General features: G+C 47.3%; 1 protein-coding gene across 1 annotated transcript in view; it reads left to right on the forward strand.

Moving 5' to 3' along the window:
• Positions 1-22,599, forward strand: part of MEIS3 (Meis homeobox 3) — a 49,435-nt gene that overhangs the window by 13,778 nt on the left and 13,058 nt on the right. Inside the window, 6 exon segments of the mRNA XM_087727260.1 lie at positions 4,001-4,148; positions 9,599-9,649; positions 10,915-10,965; positions 14,561-14,684; positions 14,687-14,703; positions 20,005-20,116. Of these exon segments, the coding sequence (XP_087583386.1) occupies positions 4,001-4,148; positions 9,599-9,649; positions 10,915-10,965; positions 14,561-14,684; positions 14,687-14,703; positions 20,005-20,116 (503 nt within the window).

A 22,599-nucleotide genomic window follows, 5' to 3' on the forward strand; every position in this document is an offset into this window, starting at 1 on the left:
CCTTCTATCATTTCAGACAGTCACTTCTTAAAAACCTCCAGTGCTGAATGTCTATGGAGATCTTCAGTCATGGGGACGAAGTCCAGTTGCCTTTTGAAAAAGCACCTTTGGGACTCCAGTGGGACCCACAATTTCTGGTGGCAAGTCGTTCCACTGACGAATTATTCTCACTGTCAGGAAATTCCCCCTTAATTCCAAGCTGCTTCTCTCCTTCGTTAGTTTCCATCCGTTGCTTCTTTGCCCTGCCTTCTGAGGCTTTGGAGAATAACTTGACTCCCTCTTCTTTGGGGCAGCCCCACAAACGCTGGGACCCTGCTAACATGTCACCCCGAATTCTTCATTTCACTAGACTAGACATCCCCAATTCCTGCCACCCGAGAAAATTGCACCCAGGGTGGCCCATCCTAAAAGGCAGCCGAGAAAACAGCGAAAGAGACAAGCTCTCCCCTTTTTTCTTGACAGCTTCAAACGGCTTCAAAAACATTTTCAAGTGGCTCTTGAGACTAAAAGACCCTGAAGAAGATTGACAGATTTCTTTCCGTCTTCCCCTTGGATCTTAAGAGACTGGAATAGCAAGCTGTGGTTTTGATTTGCTATTTAACTCCCCGTAAATCATTGGACCATTGCAAGATTAACATACACACACAGACACACAGACACATATACAGATACACACACACACACCCTTGTTTTGTTTCTCCTACGAAATCAAAATGTTCTATAAGAGCCATTCACTTAACAGTTTACTCCATGCCGGGCCTCTGCTGCAAATATTTGTGTAACATGCGGTGCGTGTAACTTGTATAATGTCTCGCTGGGAACATGCTGTCTCTCCTTTAGCTGTCCATCCAAATTCAGCTGGGGGAAAAAGAGGGGGAGGAGGAGGAGGAAGAAAGGAATGGAGGGGTGGACTTTACGGGTTGGACACTCACCACGACATAAATCAGGGCGAGGAGAAAGCCTGTGTGCCCCCCACCACCACCACCAGCAAGCACAGTCTTTCAAATAACTTTAACCCTAGGCAGACCCAAAAGTTTCTTGTGGCGCATGAAGACTTGGAATCTTTTCTTGAAAATAAATAAATAAATTCAGCATTCATTCTCTTCTTGCAAAGTTAGCGATCCGTGCCTCGTTTCCAATGTAGAGAGGAATGGAAGAATGAATAGTAACTGTGAGTAGTAACTGTGAAAGGGATCTTGGAGTCCTAGTGGAGAACCATTTAAATAGGAGCCAGCCGTGGGCAGCAGCTGCCAAAAAAGCCAACACAGTTCTAGGCTGCATCAACAGAGGAATAGAATCAAGATCACGTGAAGACTTAATACCACTTTATAAGGCCTTGTGGGAAGGCCACACTTGGAATCCTGCATTCAGTTTTGGTCACCACGATGTAGAAAAGATGTGGAGACTCTGGAAAGAGTGCAGAGAAGAGCAACAAAGAGGATTAGGGGACTGGAGACTAAAACATATGAGGAACAGTTGCAGGAACTGGGTATGTCTAGTTTAATAGAAAGAAGGACTAGGGAGACATGATAGCAAGTCTTCCAATATCTCAGGGGTTGCCCCAAAGAAGAGGGAGTCAAACTATTCTCCAAGGCACCAGAGGGCAGAACAAGAAGCAATGGGGGGAAACTAATCAAGGAGAGAAGCAACTTAGAAGTAAGGAGGAATTTCCTAACAGTTAGAACAATCAATCAGTGGAACAGAAATTGCCTCCAGAAGTTGTGAATGCCCCAACCCTGGAAGTCTTTAAGAAGAGGTTGTCTGGAACAGTATAGGGTTTCCTGCCTAGGCAGGGGGTTGGACTAGAAGACCTCCAAAGTCCCTTCCAACTCTGCTATTGTATTGTATTGAATGGTTTTTTTTTTTTTTTAAAGGTTGCAAGCCTAAGAAAGGCTAAAATAAGTTTTTGGTTTTGGGGGAAATAAGGAGGAATTTCCTGACAGTAGGAATGATTAAGCAGCGGGATAGCATGCCTCCTGGAGGTGTGAGTGCTCCCATTGCTGGAGGGTTTCAATAAAAAAAATTGGACAACCCTTTGTCCAATAACGTTTGCTGTTTTGGGCAACGGGCTGGACTAGAAGACCTCCAAGGTCCCTTCAGTTTTAGGATTCTATGATCCCACGATTTTGTTCCCCACCCCATATTTTTCTTTGGGGGGCGGGGGCAGGAAGCCTTGCTCTGGTGTGCAGGTGGGAATTCTGCACCAGTAGTGGGATTCAAATTTTTTTTACTACCGGTTCTGTGGGCGTGGCTTGGTGGGTGTGGCAGAGGAAAGAATACAGCAAAATCCCCATTCTGGGACTCGGGAGGCAGAGAATAGATGGGGGGCGCGGCCAGCCAGAGGTGGCATTTGCCGGTTCTCCCAACTACTCAAAATTTCCGCTACCGGTTCTCCAGAACTGGTCAGAACTGGCTGAATACCATCTGTGGGCTGCACAATGATGACAACATGATGTACATTGGGATTCCTTGACGGAGGCGCTGGTTGCATCATGTCGGAAGTGGTGATTGCTGTGCTTGGAGTTTTCAGCTGTTGGTGGGATGACCAAGGATGGGAGAAACGGAGAAGAGATGGAGCTGGGAGAAACATTTTGTGATTGATTTATTTTTTTGTCCCTCTGACTTTCTGCAAACCTTCTACTAAATTTAGAAAGTTTGTCTATAGCAGGGATCCCCAAACTTGGCAACTTTAAGACTTGTGGACTTCAACTCCCAGAATTCTGGGAGTTGAAGTCCACAAGTCTTAAAGTTGCCAAGTTTGAAGACCTCTGGCCTATAGCGTCCGGTTTAATTCCTGGAGCCTGCCCTTTTGAAATGGGGGTGGGGAGAGGTTTTTAAGAGAAGCAGGCAGAGAGGGGGGGGCTATGAAGTCTTACTGGATTATGGGGGTGGACTTTCTTTCAATGGCGGCTGTAGGAGGCCTGTGGAGATGGCAAAGGTTGGGACTTTGGGGTCCTTCTGTTTCCCGGATTGCAAAATATGTCCCCCTTCTCGTGAAAAAAGTCTTGAAAAATTCAAGATTTGTTTGTGGGAGACATTGGTGCTCTCTGAGCCTGATGGTTTCCTTGCAGATGTTTTGTGACCCAACTAGGGAACATCATCAGTGCTTGAAGGAAGGAGGGGTTCCTTTCTATTTGTGAACCTCATTCCTTTCTAGCACTGATGTTGTTACTTGGTTGGGTCAAGAAACACTTGCAAGAAAACAACCAAGCTGAGAGAAAACTAAGGATCCCACAGAACTACTCCTCCTCCTCCTCCTCCTCCTCCTCCTCCTCCTCCTCCTCCTCCTCCTCCTCCACCTCCTCCTCCTCCTCCTCCTCCTCCTCCTCCTCCTCCTCCTCTTCTTCTTCTTCTTCTTCTTCTTCTTCTTCTTCTTCTTCTTCTTCTTCTTCTTCTTCTCCCTCCTCCTTCTCCCCTTCTTCTTCTTCTTCTTCTTCTCCTCCTCCCTCCTCCTCTTCTTCTTCTTCTTCTTCTTCTTCTTCTTCTTCTTCTTCTCCCTCCTCCTCCTCCCCTTCTTCTTCTTCTTCTTCTTCTTCTTCTTCTTCTTCTTCTTCTTCTTCTTCTTCTTCTCCTCCTCCCTCCTCCTCCTCCTCCTCCTCCTCCTCTTCTTCTTCTCCCTCCTCCTCTTCTTCTTCTCCCTCCTTCTCCTCCTCCTCTTCCTCTTCTTCTTCTTCTTCTTCTTCTCCCTCCTCCTCCTCCTCCCCTTCTTCTTCTTCTCCCTCCTCCTCTTCTTCTTCTCCCTTCTCCTCCTCCTCCTCCTCCTCTAACTCCACTCCCTACTAGCACTGATGATGTTCCCAAGTAGGGTCATGAAATGTCTGGAAGAAACCACCTCCCCAATTCAGTGGGCACCCATAGTTCAACCGTGAGCTACCAATATTCTCTTCTGTGGGTAAAGATTTGAGTTTCTTCCCACCAAGAGCTAGGATGAACCAAGGTTTCAACTCTTGCAGCTGGCTCACCCAACACTGCTCCTTCTTCTTCTTCTTCCTCTTCTTAGGCACCCCTTGTTCCCTCTGCTGGCCCTGGTCTTTGAGAAATGTGAGCTGGCCACCTGTTCTCCCCGAGACACCTCTGGCTCTTATCCGGGAGGAGACGTCTGCTCATCGGATTCCTTCAATGAGGACATCACTGTCTTCGCCAAACAGGTTGGTTTCCGGAGAAGGGATGGCATCACACAGAGAGAGAGAGAAAGAGTGAGATGAACGGGTCTTGGCAGTAAAAGATAATAATAAAATATACCTATAAACACATTTCCTACTTTAATAGCCCAAAAGAATATTTCTTAGCCCACTGGTGAGCTGTAAATTATTTGTGGCCCCCTTGGCTTTTTTTAAAAACAGCTCTTCATTGGAAGAGTTCTAAACTCATGGCAGGTGACCACGTGATGGACTCTTTATAAGCCTGCATTAAATTTAAAGTCTTGGAATAAAATCTGAAGGACACATTTCATATTTTGATAAAGATCTGTGGTACAAAGAAGTGGTGAGCTGTAATGTATTCCAGAAGACAAGGAATTCAGATGCGATGATAGATAGATAAGATAGATAGATAGATAGATAGATAGATAGATAGATAGATAGGATGAGAGAGAGAGAATGATAGAAAGGTAGAAGATATATAGAGATGATAGAATAAAAGATAAGATAAGATAAGAGATAGATAGATAGATAGATAGATAGATAGATAGATAGATAGATAGATAGATAGATAGATAATAGACAGACAGACAGACAAATAAAGATGATAGATTGATATAGAATGATGGATAGATAGACAGATAGACAGACAGATAAATAGATAGATAGAATGATAGATAGATATAGAGATGATAGATAAACAGATAAGAATGATAGATATAGAGATGATAGATAATATAGATAGATAAATATAGAGATGATAAATAGATATAGAGATGATAAATAGATATCTAGATGATAGATAGATAGATAGATAGATAGATAGATAGATAGATAGATAGATAGATAGATAGGATGAGAGAGAGAGAGGATGATAGAAAGGTAGAAGATATATAGAGATGATAGATAAAATAAAAGATAAGATAGATAGACAGACAGACAGACAGACAGACAAAGATGATAGATGATAGATCGATATAGAATGATGGATAGATAGACAGGTAGACAGACAGACAGATAAATAGATAGATGGAATGATAGATAGATATAGAGATGAAAGATAGATAGATAATAGAGATAGATACATATATAGATGATAGATAGATATATAGATGATAAATAGATATATAGATGATAGATAGATAGATAGATAGATAGATAGATAGATAGATAGATAGATAGATAGATAGATAGATAGATAGATAGATAGATAGATAGATCCATTTGTTGAACAGTGTCAAACATTGGCAAGCAAAAAGCTATAGGAAGCTGATCCCACCAGGAGGCAGGGATAGCGTGCCCCCCGCCGCCAGTACCATAAAGAGTCAGGGATAGAGTGCCCCCAACCCCGTGGAGATAGAGGGACAGTGGTCGCCTTCTCCCATCTCCCATCCATTTCAATCTGTGGATTCAGGAACATTTCGCTGAAATCATGAAGTGTTTTTCTTTCCCGTCTTGATTCCGATCATAAAAATCATGACGTGGCCGTCGCTGTAGAATGGCTACAGGCTTCCCCATCGACGTTGCCGATCAGAAACTCACCCCAGTTGATCACATGACCCCAGGACTCTTCAACCGTCATAAATATAAGTCTCTTGCCAAGTGTCCGGATTTTGACCATGTGACTACAGCGGGGGTGGGTTCTTGCAGTCGCTACTGCCGGTTCGCTGGTGGGCGCGCCGCGCATGCGTGGCAGGCCCGGGTCACTGCCGGTTCCAGCAACCCAGGCCGCCAAACCGTTACCAGTTGGGTTGAACTGGTCTAAACTGGTAGGAACCCACCACCGGACTGCAAGGATGCTGGGAACGTTCGTAAGTGTGAAAAACGGTTGTCCCTTTTTCCCGTGGCCGTTGTAACTTTGAAACGGTCACTAAATGAACTGTGCGGTAAGTCGAGTGTGCAGGCCAAGGAAAGAAGGTGTGTCTCGAAACAGCATTTCTCCTGAGTAACGTCATCCGTTTGTACGCCAATCGCATGGTACTTCAATTCCTTTGGCTGGCTCTGCGAAACTTTTGCCAAATTCCCCTTTTAAAGCAGTTATAGCAATAGCATTTAGACTTATATACCGCTTCATAGGGCTTTCAGCCCTCTCTAAGCGGTTTACAGAGTCAGCGTATTGCCCCCAACAACAATCCGGGTCCTCATTTTACCCACCTCGGAAGGATGGAAGGCTGAGTCAACCCTGAGCCGGTGAGATTTGAACAGCCGAACTGCAGAACTGCAGTCAGCTGAAGTAGCCTGCAGTGCTGCATTTAACCACTGCGCCACCTCGGCTCTTCCAGTCCCATCTGCAAAGGGGCTCTGACTGAGCAACAGCTGTTGGTGACTTCTTACAGGACTCTGCCCAAAGACGAGGCATTCCTGAGCATGCCCAGAGTGCCTTTACTTTCTACAGAAAAGGCAAAATTGGTGCAGCTGCTGCAGAGAGGTGGCCTCGAAGTAGGAGTTAAATAATACAGGCCCAAAGATGAGGTGTAGTAGGGACGCGGTAGCTTAGTGGCTAAGACGCTGAGCTTGTCGATCAGAAAGGTCGGCAGTTCGGCGGTTCGAATCCCTAGCACCACGTAACGGAGTGAGCTCCCGTGACTCGTCCCAGCTGGACTACTGCAACGTGCTCTACATGGGGCAGCCCTTGAAGAGCATTCGGAGACTCCAGCTTGTCCAGAATGCAGCCGCGCGAGCGATCGTGGGTGCACCTCGGTTCACCCACGTAACACCTATCCTCCGCGAGCTGCACTGGCTGCCTATTGGTCTCCGGATACGCTTCAAGGCTAGTCGCCACTTATAAAGCCCTTCATGGTATTGGACCTGGGTACTTGAGAGACCGCCTGCTGCCAATTACCTCCAATAGACCGATTAGATCCCACAGATTAGGCCTCCTCCGAATTCCATCCGCCGGCCAGTGTCAACTGGCGACTACCCGGAGGAGAGCCTTCTCTGTGGCTGCTCCGACCCTCTGGAATGAACTCCCCGTGGAGATTCGAACCCTCACTATCCTCCAGGCCTTCCGCAAAGCCCTTAAAACCTGGCTGTTCCGACAGGCCTGGGGCTAAAGAGCTGTTGCCCCCGTCTCGAATGGTATGACTGTCGTGTGTTTTAAATTATGCATTGTTATGTGTCTTTTTTAAAAAAAAATTGTCTGTATCCCCCTTCCCTGGTTTGAGTTGTGAGCCGCCCTGAGTCCCCTTCGGGGGAAAAGGACGGCATATAAATATAATAAACAAACAAACAAAGCTTCTGCCAACCTAGCAGTTCGAAAGCACGTTAAAAAAATGCAAGTAGAAAAATAGGAACCACCTTTGGTGGGAAGGGAACAGCGTTCCGTGCGTCTTTGGCGTTGAGTCATGCCGGCCACATGACCACGGAGACGTCTTCGGACAGCGCTGGCTCTTCGGCTTTGAAACGGAGATGAGCAACCGCCCCCTAGAGTCGGAAACGACTAGCACATATGTGTGAGGGGAACCTTTGCCCTTAAAGACAAGGCTCTCTTGAGCATCTCCTTTCTGCGGAAGAGGACAATTAAAGTGGCGATAAGAGAGAAGGAATTTCAGCTCTGGCTAAGTAGGAGTGATGAGGGCAGTTTGGGGGAAGAGAGAAAATGGCTTCCCACCCACCTCCTTGATGTGAGAGTATAGGTATTTTCTCGGCTCACATTCAGTCCAGAAGCCCCCGTGTTATTTCTAGCTGAGAAACCATCGTTCCAACCTAAATTATATACGTGGTTTGACCTTGACGTCTTGTATGGAAAGGAGGAAAATCTTCGTACCTCTCGGCTTGATATTCAGGCCAAAGGAATGAAATTCTGCTCCCCCTTCCTGAGTGAAATACTGAAGGCACCCATTGACCTGAGACAGTGTTTGATTAAAAATCCACATTTAGGATGATTCATCGGCTTGCTAACCCCGATCCATCCATCAAACGTCTCAAAGCCGAATTCTCCCTCGCTTGCCCAGGCTGAGTTTGGCTTTAGCAAAAAAAAACAACACCCCAGTTTCTGTGCCTGGAACAAGGCAAAGGGCATTCGTAGGTTAGAAGATGGAATAATGATAATTTTACCTTTATGTTCTTTAGATTGGAAAACGGGGTTTAAGGGGAGGAGGGAAAGAGGGTTGAGAGCTTTCTGAAAAAGGGGGGGGCAGCTAAATCTTTCCCTGCAAGGATTTGAAAACTAAGTTTAAATGTCGTGTCGCAAGATGCTTTAAAAATGCCCGACACAAAAAAAGTGAGTGATGGAAACACACAGCATCCTTGCTTGGGCGTTGGAAGGCTAAACGGGCCCCCGTTGCTTTTCAATTCTCCCAAGTCCTTTAAAAAGAAAAAGAAAAAAGAGGATTTGAAGCTCCTGTTTTACAAATGGTTTTGTCCTTGAGGGAGAATCTGGCTTTCTTTCTTTTTTGCAATTGACCGGACTGGGTTTTTATTTTTTATTTTTATTTTTTACAGACGAAGCCAATTCAAAGACGGAGATTTAGCCTCTTGGCTTCCTTGAGTGCTTTTTTTGTAAAAATAATAAAAAAATAGAAATAGACCTTATAGATTAGGGGTTCCCAAACCAAGGATGCAGCCCACTTACGGTGCTGGGGCCCATTCAGAAGTGGGCCACAGAAGCGACAGGTGAGAAGACCCACAGCTCCATTTGCACGAGGGACAGGTGCACCAGCTCGTGCAAATGGAGCTCTGTGTGTGTGTGTGTGTGTGTGTGTGTGTATGCTCACCCACCATGCGCATGGATCCGGCATGGATCCGTCCTCTCTTCCCACCCCTACCCGTGTCAGTTCACGAAGCTGGAAAGCTTGGAGACCCCCTGTTATAGACCAGTGTGTTTCTCAGTTTGGACAACTTTAAGATGGGTGGATTTTCAACTCCACCGGCTGGGGAATTCTGGGAGTTGAAGTCCACCCACCTTAAAGTTGCCCAAGTTAAGAAAAACTGGACAAGAGACGTTTTTTGGGAGGTTTGATACCCTCCCTTCGGTCGGAAGCATCCAAGAATCCCTGGATGGATGAGATTCCCCACCGCAGGGATTTGATCAGACGGAGAGAAAACGGACCTTGTGTTTCGAACAGGATGTGTGTGTGTGTGTATGCGCGCACGCACGTGTGAGCAAACTTGGAGGAATTTTACCAAAAGCAGTGGAGAAAAAGACAACTTTGGAAAGTGAAATATGCAATTTTTTTTCCCCCCAGCTGGAATTCTGCAAGGAGGGGAAATGTCACTTCATTTGCCATTTGTTTTACGGGGTTTTTTTTAAAATTATTATTAGTATTATTTTCCTAGGAAATGAGAGAAACAGATTTTATTTCAGGTTTTATTTCCCCTTTTTTTCTTTCTTTCCAACAATGCACGGCTTAGATTTCCCCCTGTGGTGTTTCCCCCTTACTAACGCTCCGTCTCTTCTCTTTCTCCGTCCCTGCTCCTACCTTCCCCATGTCTCTCTCTCTCTCTCTCTTTTTTTTTAGGTTAGGACAGAAAAACCTTTATTTTCTTCCAATCCTGAACTGGATAATTTGGTAAGGATGCTACTTGCTTGCTTTTTTTAAAAAAAAAAACACAACACAAAACAAAGAAGTGATTTTCCCCCGCCCCCCGCGAAGTGTTATCCTTCGTCCAACTTTGTTTTTATTCTCTCTTTATTTCTCTTTTTCCCTCGTAATGATCCCCCTTTTCATTTCTCTATCCGGGTGAATCGGTCCCTCCTCTTTATACATCTATCCATCCGTCCGTCCATCCGTAAGACTGGCTGGGGAATTCTGGGAGTTGAAGTCTACCCATCTTCACGTTTGTCAAGGTGGAGAATCACTACCTAGAATAGTTTCCAAAACATCTGGATCCAGGATTCCTGTTTGCCTAGAGAAGCTTAAAGTGACCAGTTAAAGAGATGGACTAAGGGTGACGTGATAGCAGTCTTCCAATATTTGAGGGGCTGCCCAAAGAAGAGATGGGGGGGTCAACCTGTTCTCCAAAGCCCCTGAAGGCAGGACAAGAAGCAATGGGTGGAAACTAATCCAGGAGAGAAGCAACTTGGAATTAAGGAGAAATTTTGTTACAGTGAGAACAATTCACCTGTGGAACGACTTGCCTCCAGAGGTTGTGTGTGCTCCACCACTGGAGGTTTAGAAGAGGAGATTGGATATTTGCCTGAACTGGTAGAGAGTCTCCTGCTTGAGCAGGGGGTTGGACTAGAAGACCTCCAAGGTCCCTTCCAACTCTGTTCTTTTGTTATTCTAACCTTCCTTTGAGATCAGCTTCAAAACTACCCCAAAGCTATTTCCTTCTCTAGGCTGGTGAGATGCAGGGATCACATCTGTCTTTCTAGACCATTGTTGGTGAAACCTTTCAGCACCGAATGCTGAAAGGGGAGCACATGCGCGCACCAGGCAGCGGCTCTTCTGTTTTCCGGCATGCGCATGTGCGCATAGCCAGCTGGTCTTTGCGTGCACATGTGTGCCAGAAACCGGAAGAGCATGTGGCCAGTGTCCATGCATGCGTCAAGACCAGCTGGCTGGCGCACCGGAAAACAGATGGCTCTGTGTGCCACTTCCAGCATGCGTGCCATCGGTTTGCCATCACGGCTCTTGACACTTTAATTCACGACGGGTCCGTGATGGTTCTCGTTGAACCTTGTGAATTTCCCTGGATTAAAACCTTAAGACCCAGCTAAGCTCATTCCAACTGAGCCATTATGTCCTGCGAAGTGCGCTGGAATAAGCAAACACAAGTTTGCACGGTAAGCCACAATCCATACTTTTCCCCTTTCTCCTTTTTGTAATTGTAGATGATCCAGGCTATTCAGGTGCTGAGATTTCATCTCTTGGAGTTGGAGAAGGTAAGGGGGTTTCTTCTGAAGTTTGGTCCGTGTCCCTGTTTGTGGCCCACCAGCGGCCAGCAGAGCTGGGAACAGATTCGGACAGTGAGGAGGTTGGGGAGGAAGAGAGGAGGAGAGCCTTCTCGGTGGCTGCTCCGACCCTCTGGAACAAACTCCCCGTGGAGATCTGGACCCTCACCACCCTCCAGACCTTCCGCGCCGCACTTAAAATCTGGCTATCCCGGCTGGCCGGGGGGTTAAAGATTCTAACCCCTACTCGAATTGTATGACTGTTGAGTTCTTAAATGATGTAATGCTTTTATGTTGTAAATTGTTTGTCCTTCCCCCACCCCTTTTGAACTGTGAGCCGCCTTGAGTCCCCCCAGGGAAAAGGGCGGCATACAAATAAAGTGAACTGAACTGAACTGAAGATGGGCCAGTCCTGGAGTCTGGGGAAGGCTCGGATGAGGGCTCTGTGTCGGAGGCAGAGAGGGGGCCAGGGCCGTCTGACAGTTATCAGCTGCCTTCAGGGTCAGACATCAGCGGGGCAGAAGAACAGCTGGAGCCTGTTCCCAGTGTGCGCACGCGTAGAGTTGCCGGATGAACAGCTAAAGAACAGGGGTCGACTTGGGAGTAAGGCCACAGGTGGACAATGAATGGCCCCTCCCAGGGGGAATAAAAGAGGAGCAAAAGGGGAGGGGAGTTTGCAGGAGACAATTAGTTCGCCTAATTGGTTCGTGACTCTCCGAGACTCCTTGCCAAGTTCTGCAGATATCGGCCTGGCAGCTCTCCAAGCCGGATAAGGTCTGTGACTGTAAATCCTCCCTGGAAAGACTTTGCTGGATATGAATGAGCAGAATTCACAATAAATTAATAAAAGGGTGTGTTTTTTCGGGACAAGAAGTTTGCTTCAGGCTCTTGGGAAGCCTCGGTCAAAACAGATTCTTTCTGATATTTGATTCGTATCTCCTCCTCCCCTCCCCTTCCGTTTTCCCCACTACCCTCCAAAAATTTTAAAAAAAAAACGAGACTAGCAATTTTGCAAGCAATAGCAATAGCAGTAGACTTATATACCGCTTCATAGGCCTTTCAGGCCTCTCTAAGCGGTTTACAGAGAGTCAGCATATTGCCCCCAACAATCTGGGTCCTCATTTTACCCACCTCGGAAGGATGGAAGGCTGAGTCAACCCTGAGCCTGGTGAGATTTGAACCGCTGACCTGCTGATCTAGCAGTAGCCTGCAGTGCTGCATTTAACCACTGCGCAAAGCAGGAAATCTCTTTTATGGCGTGTGCGTATGTGTGTTTGTCCCCTTTGAATCAGTTTCTTGGCAAGATTTCCAAAGTCCTTTGCCATTGCTTACCTCTTAGGGCTGAAAGAGAGCGGCTGGCCCAAGGCCACCCAGTTGTCTCCTAAAGGTGGGAGTAGAACTCAGGACATCCCAGATTGTGTGATTTTACTTTGTGGTTTTTTTTTCCCCTTTTATATTTTATTTATATCCTGTCTGTATTATTTTGTTTTACAAAGAACTCAAGGTGTAAAACAGACCAAGTGATGGTTTGCTATAAGCGGAAAAGCTGCGAGCGTATGTGATTGATCTCCGTGGAAACTCATTTAAGATTCTGCAGATATGAAAACCTGCATTTTTTTCAGCCCACACACACAGGTTCATGTTCTGCAAACGACATCAATTCTGAAGCACACTCGCATTTTAAAATTTTCGTGCATTGGAAGTGTTGGATGAGAATCGTCTGATTCTGTCGCCTAAGAGCTGGACAGAGTTTTCTATCCAGGCAACGGTCAAAAGCCTCTGCAAATGTTATTTAGCACCCATGCCTAGCCCCTAAAACTTCAAATGGCCCCATCTGGCCCTCATGAGGACTAGAACCTTTGCTTTTTCCTTTCTACAAAGCAAGCAGACCTCAGATGTTCCAGCGGTATCTAACCATGCCTCATCTCCATGTGTTCTGACCGAGCCTGAAGCCAACTCCTTGTCCCGACAAAAAACCCTTTTATTAATTGACTGTGAAATCTGCTCATTCAACTCCGGCAAAGTCTTTCAAGGGAGGATTTACGGTCACAGACCTTATCTGGCTTGGGAGGATTTAGAGTCACAGACCTTCTCTGGCTTGGAGAGCTGCCAGGATGATATCTGCAGAACTTGGCAAGGAGTCTCGGAGAGTCACGAACCAATGAAGCGAACTAATGGTCTCCTGCAAACTCCACTCCCCTTTCGCTCCTCTCTTATTTCCTCTGGAAGGGGCCATTCACCGTCCACCTGTGGCCTTCCTCCCAAGTCGACCCCTGTTCTTTAGCTGTTCCCTTCCCCTGGCAACTCTGTGCATGCGCACACTGGGAACAGGCTCCAGCTGTTCTTCTGCCCCACTGATGTCTGACTCAGAAGGCAGCTGATAACTGTCAGATGGCCCTGGCCCCCTCTCTGCCTCCGACACAGAGCCCTCATCCGAGCCTTCCCCAGACTCCAGGACTGGCCCGTGTTCCTCCCCAACCTCCTCACTGTCCGAATCTGATGCCAGCTCCAATGGCCACTGGCGGGCTACAACACCATGCATTTTTCCATGTTTCTGTAAAATTATAATCACCACTTTGTCCTGGGGAAAAAATGTATGTTTTTGAGATGTCTCCTGGAACAGTGAAGCAAAAAACAAATCAGAATTTTATTTAGGGAGGAGAGGAAACCTTTTTATCTGCAATGATGGAATTTAAAACAAAACAAAAACCAAATTCTCCTCCGGCAACAAACAAACAAACAAAAGAAAATGCAAATAATCCCCCTTTTCTTGCTCTGAAATTTCCAAGGTTGCAGACACTGAAGATTTTAAGAGGAAGTTCTATCATTTCTATATTTGTTTCTGCAATTTGTATCCGGGTCAGTTCTAGAAAGATTCTTATCTTCTTCTGTTCTCCTTCCTCTTCTTCCTTTCCTTTCCTTCTTCTCCCTTTCTTTCTCTTTTCCTTTCCTTTCCCCTTCCCTTCTCCTTTCCTTCTCTTTTTGTTTCTCTTCTCTTTTATCTTCTTCCCTTCCCATCATTGACCCCGCTCCTTCTTCTTCTTCTCCTTCCCCCTTCCCCTTCCTTTCCTTTTCTCTCCTCTCCTTCCTCTTTCCTTCCTCCCTTCCTTCCATCCTTCCTTCCTCTATTCAATATTCCTTCCCACCTCCCTTCTTCCTTTTGTCCTTTCTTATTTACTTCTTCCTTTCCTTTCTTTCCTCCTTCCCTTCTCTTTTCCTTCTCTTTTTCCTTCTCTTCTCCTTTCCTCTTGTCTCCTCTCCTCTCTTCCCTACTTCCCTTCCCTTTGCCTTTTCCCTTCCTTTTCTTTCTTCTCCTTCCTCTTTCCTTCCTCCCTTCCTTCCATCCTTCCTTCCTATATTCAATATTCCTCCCCCCTCCTTTCTTCCTTTTGTCCTTTCTTATTTACTTCTTCCTTTCCTTCCCCTTCCCTTCTCTTTTTCCTTCTCTTCTCTTCTTTTCACCTTTCCTTTCTTCTCCTCTATTCTCTACTTCCCTTTCCTTCCCTTCTCTTTTTCCTTCTCTTCTCTTCTTTTCTCCTCTCCTTTCTACTTCCCTTTCCCTTTCCCTTTTCCCTTCCTCTTCCAGGTTCATGACCTCTGCGACAACTTCTGCCACCGCTACATCACCTGCCTGAAGGGGAAGATGCCCATCGACCTGGTCATCGACGACCGAGACGGAGGATCCAAGTCAGACCTGGAAGACTTTGGGGGGCTTGTCTTTCCGACCAGGTGGGTCCAAAGCCGAGGTGGGCAACAGCCCCACTTTGACGGCAAAATGCCCGGGGCTCGGGGTGGGCAGAGGCAGGAGGGGGGGGGCATGGATAGCCCCCTCCCCCCTTGAGCAGAAATTGCAGACCCCAAATAAAGGTCCCTTCTCAGAAGTGGCGTTTTTGTGGGCCGCGATCCCCGCGAAGGGCCCTTGGCCGGGTTGAATGGCAGCATCTGCAAAGTTGGGGAATCCCTCTGACTTCCATGCCTCTTTCTTCTGACAGCCACGCCACATGTGGAAGCCTTTATCGGCCCCAGCAGATGTGCCGGTTTTGGCAGGAATCGGATTTCTTTCACAAAGGCTCTGGGGGAGGTTGTGGGTTTGGTTTTTTTGAGCCACACAAGTTTGTGTGTTGTTGTATTGTTGGGCCGTTCAAAAGAGAAGCGATTGGGCAGCCATCGTACAATGACTTTATTGCTTCTCTTTATTCATCTTTGTTCTTATTTATTATTCAATCGTTTATTTTTTTTCCTTCCTTCTTTCCTCTTTCTTTCTATTTCTTTTCTCCTTTTCTTTTTTCTTTCTGTCTCTCTGTCTCTATCCCTGCCTCTCTTCCTTCCTTCCTTCCCTTTCTTTCTTTTTCTCTTTTCTTTCTGTCTTTCCCTCCCTCCCTTTATTCTCTTCCTTCCTTCCTTCTCTTTCTTTTTTCTTTCTTTCTGTTTCTCTCCCTCCCTCCCTTTATTCTCTTCCTTCCTTCCTTCTCTTTCTTTCTTTTTCTCTTTTCTTTCTGTCTTTCCCTCCCTCCCTTTATTCTCTTCCTTCCTTCTCTTTCTTTTTTCTTTTTTCTTTCTTTCTGTCTCTCTCCCTCCCTCCCTTTATTCTCTTCCTTCCTTCCCTTTCTTTCTTTTTCTCTTTTATTTCTGTCTTTCCCTCCCTTTATTCTCTTCCTTCCTTCCTTCTCTTTCTTTTTTCTTTTTTCTTTCTTTCTGTCTCTCTCCCTCCCTCCTTTTATTCTCTTCCTTCCTTCCTTCTCTTTCTTTCTTTTTCTCTTTTCTTTCTGTCTCCCTCCCTCCCTCCCTCCCTTTATTCTCTTCCTTCCTTCTCTTTCTTTCTTTTTCTCTTTTCTTTCTGTCTCTCTCCCTTCCTCCCTTTATTCTCTTCCTTCCTTCCTTCTCTTTCTTTCTTTTTCTCTTTCTTTCTGTCTCTCTCCCTCCCTCCCTTTATTCTCTTCCTTCCTTCCTTCTCTTTTTTCTTTTTTCAAAGCTGCAGCCCCTTGAGCCCCCCCTTCCCATCGAGGGTCCAAGGGCAGTACCGATAAGGGTTAGGGACAAAGCAATATGATCTATTAGATGCTGAGGCTTCCATTTCTAATTTTGATTGGAGAAGAAAAGTGATTCATTCTCAAACAGAAGCCAAATTTTTCCCCTCTTTATTCCAGGCTGCCAGGACTTCACACACACACATGAGAGAGAGAGAGAGACAGACAGACAGAAAGAAAGACAGAAAGACAGACAGAAAGACAGACAGAAAGACAGACAGAAAGACAGACAGAGACACACAGAGAGACGCAGAGAGAGACAGACAGAGAGACAGAGACAGAGGGAAAGAAACAGAGAGACAGAGACAGAGAGACAGTGACACACAGAGAGACAGAGAGACAGAAAGACAAGAGAGAGAGAGAGAGAGAGAGAGAAAGACAAGAGAGAGAGAGACAGAGAGACAAGAGAGACAGAGACAGAGAGACAGTGACACAGAGAGAGACAGAGAGACAGAAAGACAAGAGAGAGAGAGAGAGAGAGAAAGACAAGAGAGAGAGACAGAGAGACAAGAGAGACAGAGACAGAGAGACAGTGACACAGAGAGAGACAGAGAGAAAGAAAGACAAGAGAGAGAGAGAGAGAGACAGAGACAGAGAGATAAGGGAGAGAGACAGTGACACAGAGAGAGACAAGAGAGACAGAGAGACAGAAAGAGAAAGAGAGAGGAAGAGAGAGAGCTAAGAAGAGAGACAGACACAGACAGACACATACACACATATATACGAACACACACATGTGCACACATGCACACAGACAGAGCAAGAGAAAGAGAGAGAGAGAGAGAGAGAGACAGAAAGAGAAAGAGAGAGAAAGAGAGAGAGCTAAGAAGAGAAACAGACAGACAGACACACACACACATACATACGCGCGCACACATGCACACAGACAGAGGAAGAGAGAGAGGGGGGGGGTGGCTCACCATCTCCACTCTTGCAACATTCATAAGTTGCAAAGAAAAGGGTCAGGGGCTTGTAAATTAATCACCCCTGACAGTCAGCTGGTAATGAAGGAGACGTGGTTGGCCAGTGTGGTCTTTCCCACCCCTCAATTCTTCCCCCCCTACCACAAATTCCCCCCTCTCCCCCCCTCTTTTTTTCTCTTCCAAGCACGCTAATGCATCGAAGTAGTTTTCTTGGCTGCGAGCGACTTGCCTGAATTTTTAATGCACCCGCAGGCTATGGGGCTGATTGTTGGGAGGATTTGAGGGGGCAGAGGGGCTTTTTTGGGGGGGGGAGAAGAGATACAGGAGAGGAGGGGCAACGTGGGGAGGAAAAGGCCCTTCCTGGCCATTTCAGAGAGCGGATTTCCAAGCTGGGTACCGAACACGGGAACAAAACAGCTGGAATCCTAAAGAAATGAGCTGCATTAAGTTTTGCTTCAAAGCCTCTTTTTCAGGCAGCTGTCTTAACACAGGCAGTCCTCAACCGACGACGGTTCATTTAGTGACCGTCCAAAGTTAGGCTCCCTTTTTCACACTTACGACTGTTGTAGCATCAACATCTAGTTCCGCCTTAGGAACAAAAGCCAGCTGGGTGACTCTGCGCCAATCATCAGGAAGTGGTGAATTCTAGTCCGGTTTTAGGCATACAATCTGTCTGGGTGACTTTGGGCTGATCACCAGGAGACTGGGAGTTCTAGTTCCATCGTAGGCATGAAAGGCAGCTGGGTGACTCTGTGCCAATCACCAGGAAGTGGTGAATTCTAATCCTGTTTTAGGCATACAATCTGGCTGGGTGACTTTGGGCCAATGACTAGGAGGTGGTGAATTCTAGTCTGGCTTTAGGCATATAATCTGTCTGGGTGACTTTGGGCCGATCACCAGGAGATTGGGAGTTCTAGTTCCGCCTTAGGCACGAAAGCCACCTGGGTGACCCTGCGCCAGTCACCAGGAAGTGGTGAATTCTAGTCCGGTTCTAGGCATACAATCTGGCTGGGTGACTTTGGGCCAATGACCAGGAGACTGGGAGTCCTAGTTCTACCTTAGGCACGAAAGCCAGCTGGGTGACTCTGTGCCAACCGTGTGAATCCCACTCCCTTAAAACCCCCTTCCGCTTCAAAACCCCCTCTTGCTGCGTGCGTCCGGGATCCCTGTCCCTTTTTAAGGGGCGATGGGATATCGCAGGGGGAGGGGGGTCTCAATTGCCCAGGCACTGATCAAGGGGCTCCAAGTGAAGCCGTTGGGTCTGGTCTTCATTAACTGGGAGTGTTGCTCCCTTCGCTTCCCAGAGCTCCTAACAGTGACCCCCTGACCCACCCACCCCATGTCCCCCTCCGCCTTCCCCCATTTACTATGGGCTGCAAGTGCCGAATCCCCCTCCTCTAAAGCCGCAGCTCCTTAACCCCTTGAACCCCCCTGCCCCTTCTTTGCGGGACTCCTGTGATCAGCCGGCGGCGGGTTAATCAGGCAGGGCAGCGGGGCTGGGGGAAAGCTCTCCCCCACCCCCCCCCACCTGGCCAGGGGTGGGGGGTGGGCTGCAACCCAAGACCCTTCGGTAGCTGCTGGTTCCTCCCCAGAGCAACCCGCAGAGTCCCCCCCCCTTTGTACCCCTTTGAACTCAGTTCAATGGGTTGAAATGAGGAGGGGGGCCCAAGATAATGACCCGTGGGGGGGGAGTGCGGCGGGGAGGGGGGAATCCCTGTGAAAGCTGCAGCAGCCCTCTTGAAAGAGGTGGGGGAGAGGGCAGGGGGGGGGCTAGGAGAGAAGGAGGGTGGGAGCACACACCCCCAAATCAGGGAAGTTTTCCTGTGTTTTCCACTGCTGGGTGGTAGGCAGAAATTCATCAGGTGAGGCTGTAGCTGTCGGAGGAGCGATAGCCTTACCGATGACGAACGGGTGCAGGAATTGGGTAGGACTACTCGAGCGAATCAATGGCTAAGACGCTGAGCTTGTCGATCAGGAAAGGTCGGCAGTTCGCCGGTTCAAATCCCGAGCGCCGCGTAACCGAGTGAGCGCCTGTTACTTGTCCCAGCTTCTGCCAACCTAGCAGTTCGAAAGCAGATAAAAAAATGCAAGTAGAAAAACAGGGACTTCCGGTCGGCTCCAGAATTGAATGGGGGGGGGGGGCCTTCCGGTTAGGACCTTTGTGGCTCTTTGAGTGTTTAAAGTTGCCATCCCCTGTTTTGGAGTCTCGACATCTGGTTATTTTTTTTTAACATTGAGGGGGACCCCAAATTGGATGACTTGAACCCCAGGGTTTGGTCTCTGTGAAGGATTCACCTGTCAGGCCTGCAGCCATCTTTTCTTTTGGATCTTTGGCCTGACACATTTTCTATTATTCTGCTATGCGTTTTCTATGGTGGGGAAAAATGGGAGGAGGGATTGTACGGAGTTAGATGATATGTAGTCATAACAACATTCTTTCCAGAAAGCCAAGGTCACCCTTTGTCTCTGCATCTCTGCACCTGACCGGAACTGTTTCCAAGTTTAATAAAATTTGTATGCCGCCCACTCCCATTGGGACTCTGGGCAGCTCACAACAAGACAAAAAACATTTAAAATTTAAAAATAGAAAATACAATGTTAAAATTCCACATCACCCATTCCATCTAAGCGGGGCTGGATATCAATCAACAGCCCCGGGCCTGCCGGAACAGCCAGATCTTGACGGCTTTACGGAAGGCCGGGAGAGTGGGAAGGGTCCGGATCTCTGCGGGTAGATCGTTCCACAGGGCCAGCGCAGCAACAGAGAAGGCCCTCCCCCGGGGAGCCGCCAGGCGGCATTTTCCGGTTGACGGCACCCGGAGGAGGCCTGGATGGGTGGAAGCTGCCAGCATGGCATTGGAAGATCGGACCATGGGATGGACTTGTGGGTGTGGGGGCGAGATCTTGAACTTTCAACTGGGTGGGGAAAACCGGGAAGCCTTCAGATTCAGGTTTCCCCAGATGTGCCAACATGTCTCTCTTCATCAATTGGAACTTAGAGCAATACTTTGCCTTGGACTCTGGTTTAATTTTGGGTGCTATTTGGAATCCTGACAGCACCATTCTCTTTGTGTGTGCAGAGCAACTCCTGGATCCGAGACCACGATGAGACGGGGTCAACGCCCTCAGGGACGCCGGGACCCTCCAGTGGTGGGATTGCCTCCCAAAGTGGAGACAACTGCAGTGACCAAGGTACCAGAAGGAGGGTGCAGAAGGAGGCGGTGGAAGGCTTCCATTTTCACTACGAGAGTGCAAAATGCACAGACCGTGTTTCACCGAAAATAAGACCTAATGGCTCTTTCGGAACCCCCCCAAAATATAAGACTGGGTCTTATTTTCAGGGAAAGACGTCAGGAGAAAGGGAATGGTGTGGTGGCCTAAAGGTGGAGCTCTTGCCTCACAATCAACAGGCTGTGAGTTTGATAGAGGCAGATATTTCTTTCTCTGGGTGCACTGAGAATATATCTGCTGGGGAAAAAAACTCTGCATCGGCGACAGAGGAGGGCATCCGGCCAGTAAACACTCAGCTCCAGTCAGTTACCCAGACTCCACCACGCAAGGGATTATAAAATCATTAAAAGAGGATGGTGATGACGGTAGGAGAAGGGGACATTTTATACAAAGGATAAGTCTTAACCCAGAGATCTTCAAACTTGGCAACTTTAAGACTTGTGGACTTCAACTCCCAGAATTCTACAGCCAGCTGGCTGTAGAATTCTGGGAGTTGAAGTCCACAAGTCTTAAAAGTTGCCAAGTTTGAAGACCTCTGCTTTAGCCCGTAGGAAAATTCTGGGAGTTGAATTCCATACTTAAAGTGGCTAATTTCTGGGGAATTCTGGGAGTTGAAATCCATCCCTCCCAAAGTGGCTAACAGCTCAGGAATTTTGGGAGTTGAAGTCCATACCTCCCAAAGTGGCTAATTTCTGGGGAATTCTGGGAGTTGAAGTCCATACCTCCCAAAGTGGCTAATTTCTGGGGAATTCTGGGAGTTGAAGTCCATACCTTCCAAAGTGGCTAATTTTGGGGGAATTCTGGGAGTTGAAGTCCATACCTCCCAAAGTGGCTAACAGCTCAGGAATTCTGGGAGTTGAAGTCCATACCTCCCAAAGTGGCTAACAGCTCAGGAATTCTGGGAGTTGAAGTCCATACCTCCCAAAGTGGCTAAGGATGTTCTGATGAAGAGTTGTGCCGTTTTTCTGATTCTCTTACATGCCCGCTCCAGTTGTGTGACTTTGCACAACTTCTTGGGGTGGGGTGTGTGTGTTAGAAAGAATCAGGGTAGGGTCAGCGCTCATATAGGGGCTGATGAGGAGGCCTGAGGGATGCATAATTTACATCCCCTCCAGGCAAGGCTTTTAAGCACATTTTTAGCCAGAGGATATAAGAGCGAAGCAGCTGTTTGAGGGGGTTGGAATTGTCAGAAGGAAGAAAAAACTTGGACTTGAGACTTGTTAGGTAGGACAAGAAAAGTGCTTGTTACACAACAGAAGTTCCAACCATGCATGGCATTTTCTCTTTTTTGGAGTGTGGAAATGACCCAGTTTGAACGATTTAAAAAAAAAAAAAAATCAGCAGGAATAAAAACCATCCCTTATACAGGTTGTTCAATTTCAAGCTGCCAAGATTGTTGGCTGCGCAGGGACAAAAACAGCCGGGGAAATGATTGAAGCTTGGGAAACGGGCTCCTTGTCAGTCAACTATTCACCACTAGTTTATCAGAAGAGCTTGGAGAGTGAAGAGGTTGGGGAGGCACATGAGGTCCTCCCATGGGAAGCCCGTTCACTTCCCCTTCCTTGGGAGGTGAAGCTCCCCCCCCCCGAGGAAATAAAAGAGGGGCGAAAGGGGAGTGGAGTTTGCAGGAGACCATTCGTTCATTCCTGCATTCTTGCCAAGTCTTGCGGCCTCTGAAAGATATCGGCCTGGCCAATATCTCCAAGCCTGAGAAAGGTTGGTCATTGTGAACTATCTTGAAAGACTGCGGGAGAGGAAAGACTTTGGTGGAGAGGAATTCACTGTACATTAAATCAAAGGGGTTTCTCAGGACGGGGACTCAGCCAGCCAAATGAATCCTGAAAAGCAATGCTGGTTTGCCTTCCCAGTTTCTCTCCTGCCGCTGCATTGCGTGGCCAACTGTGGGCCTCTGTGGGGCAGCCGATGAAGGGAAGAGAAATCTGGTTTGTTATTGAATAGGATGTTGGTTTATTGCTCTCCTGTGAGAGGTGCAGAACCTCTGGCTGGCCTCGAGAGGGCGCTGCCTCTTCTGACCGTGATCACACTTGGTAGAGTTTCAACGCTTGCCATTAATATAGCTTTCAATGGGCACCCACCCCCCAATTCCAGATGTACTGGAATCCCATCAACCGTGCCCAGCTGGAGGGCCTCATCCTGTTTCAAGAGGACCCCCACTGTCCAAAATCTGAATTTTGCTGTTTCCTTTAGAGATCTAGCTAAAGCTCTCTTCTCCTTCTCTTCTCTTCCCCTTCTCTTCTTCATTCTCTTCCTTTTCTCTTCCTCTTCTTCTCTTCTTTCCTCTCTTCTTATTCCCTTCCCTTCTCTTCCCCTTCTCTTCCTTTTCTCTCCTCTCTACTTTTTCATTTCTCCCTTTTTCTTTTCTTCTCTCCCTTTCTCCCTTTCTCTTCTTTCCTCCTTTATTCCCTTCTCTTCCTTTTCTCTGC

Source organism: Thamnophis sirtalis, unplaced genomic scaffold (assembly GCF_051295495.1).
Source record: "Thamnophis sirtalis isolate CommonGarterSnake01/CBP01778 unplaced genomic scaffold, rThaSir2_p1.2 scaffold_13, whole genome shotgun sequence".
Classification (NCBI taxonomy): Eukaryota; Metazoa; Chordata; class Lepidosauria; order Squamata; family Natricidae; genus Thamnophis; species Thamnophis sirtalis.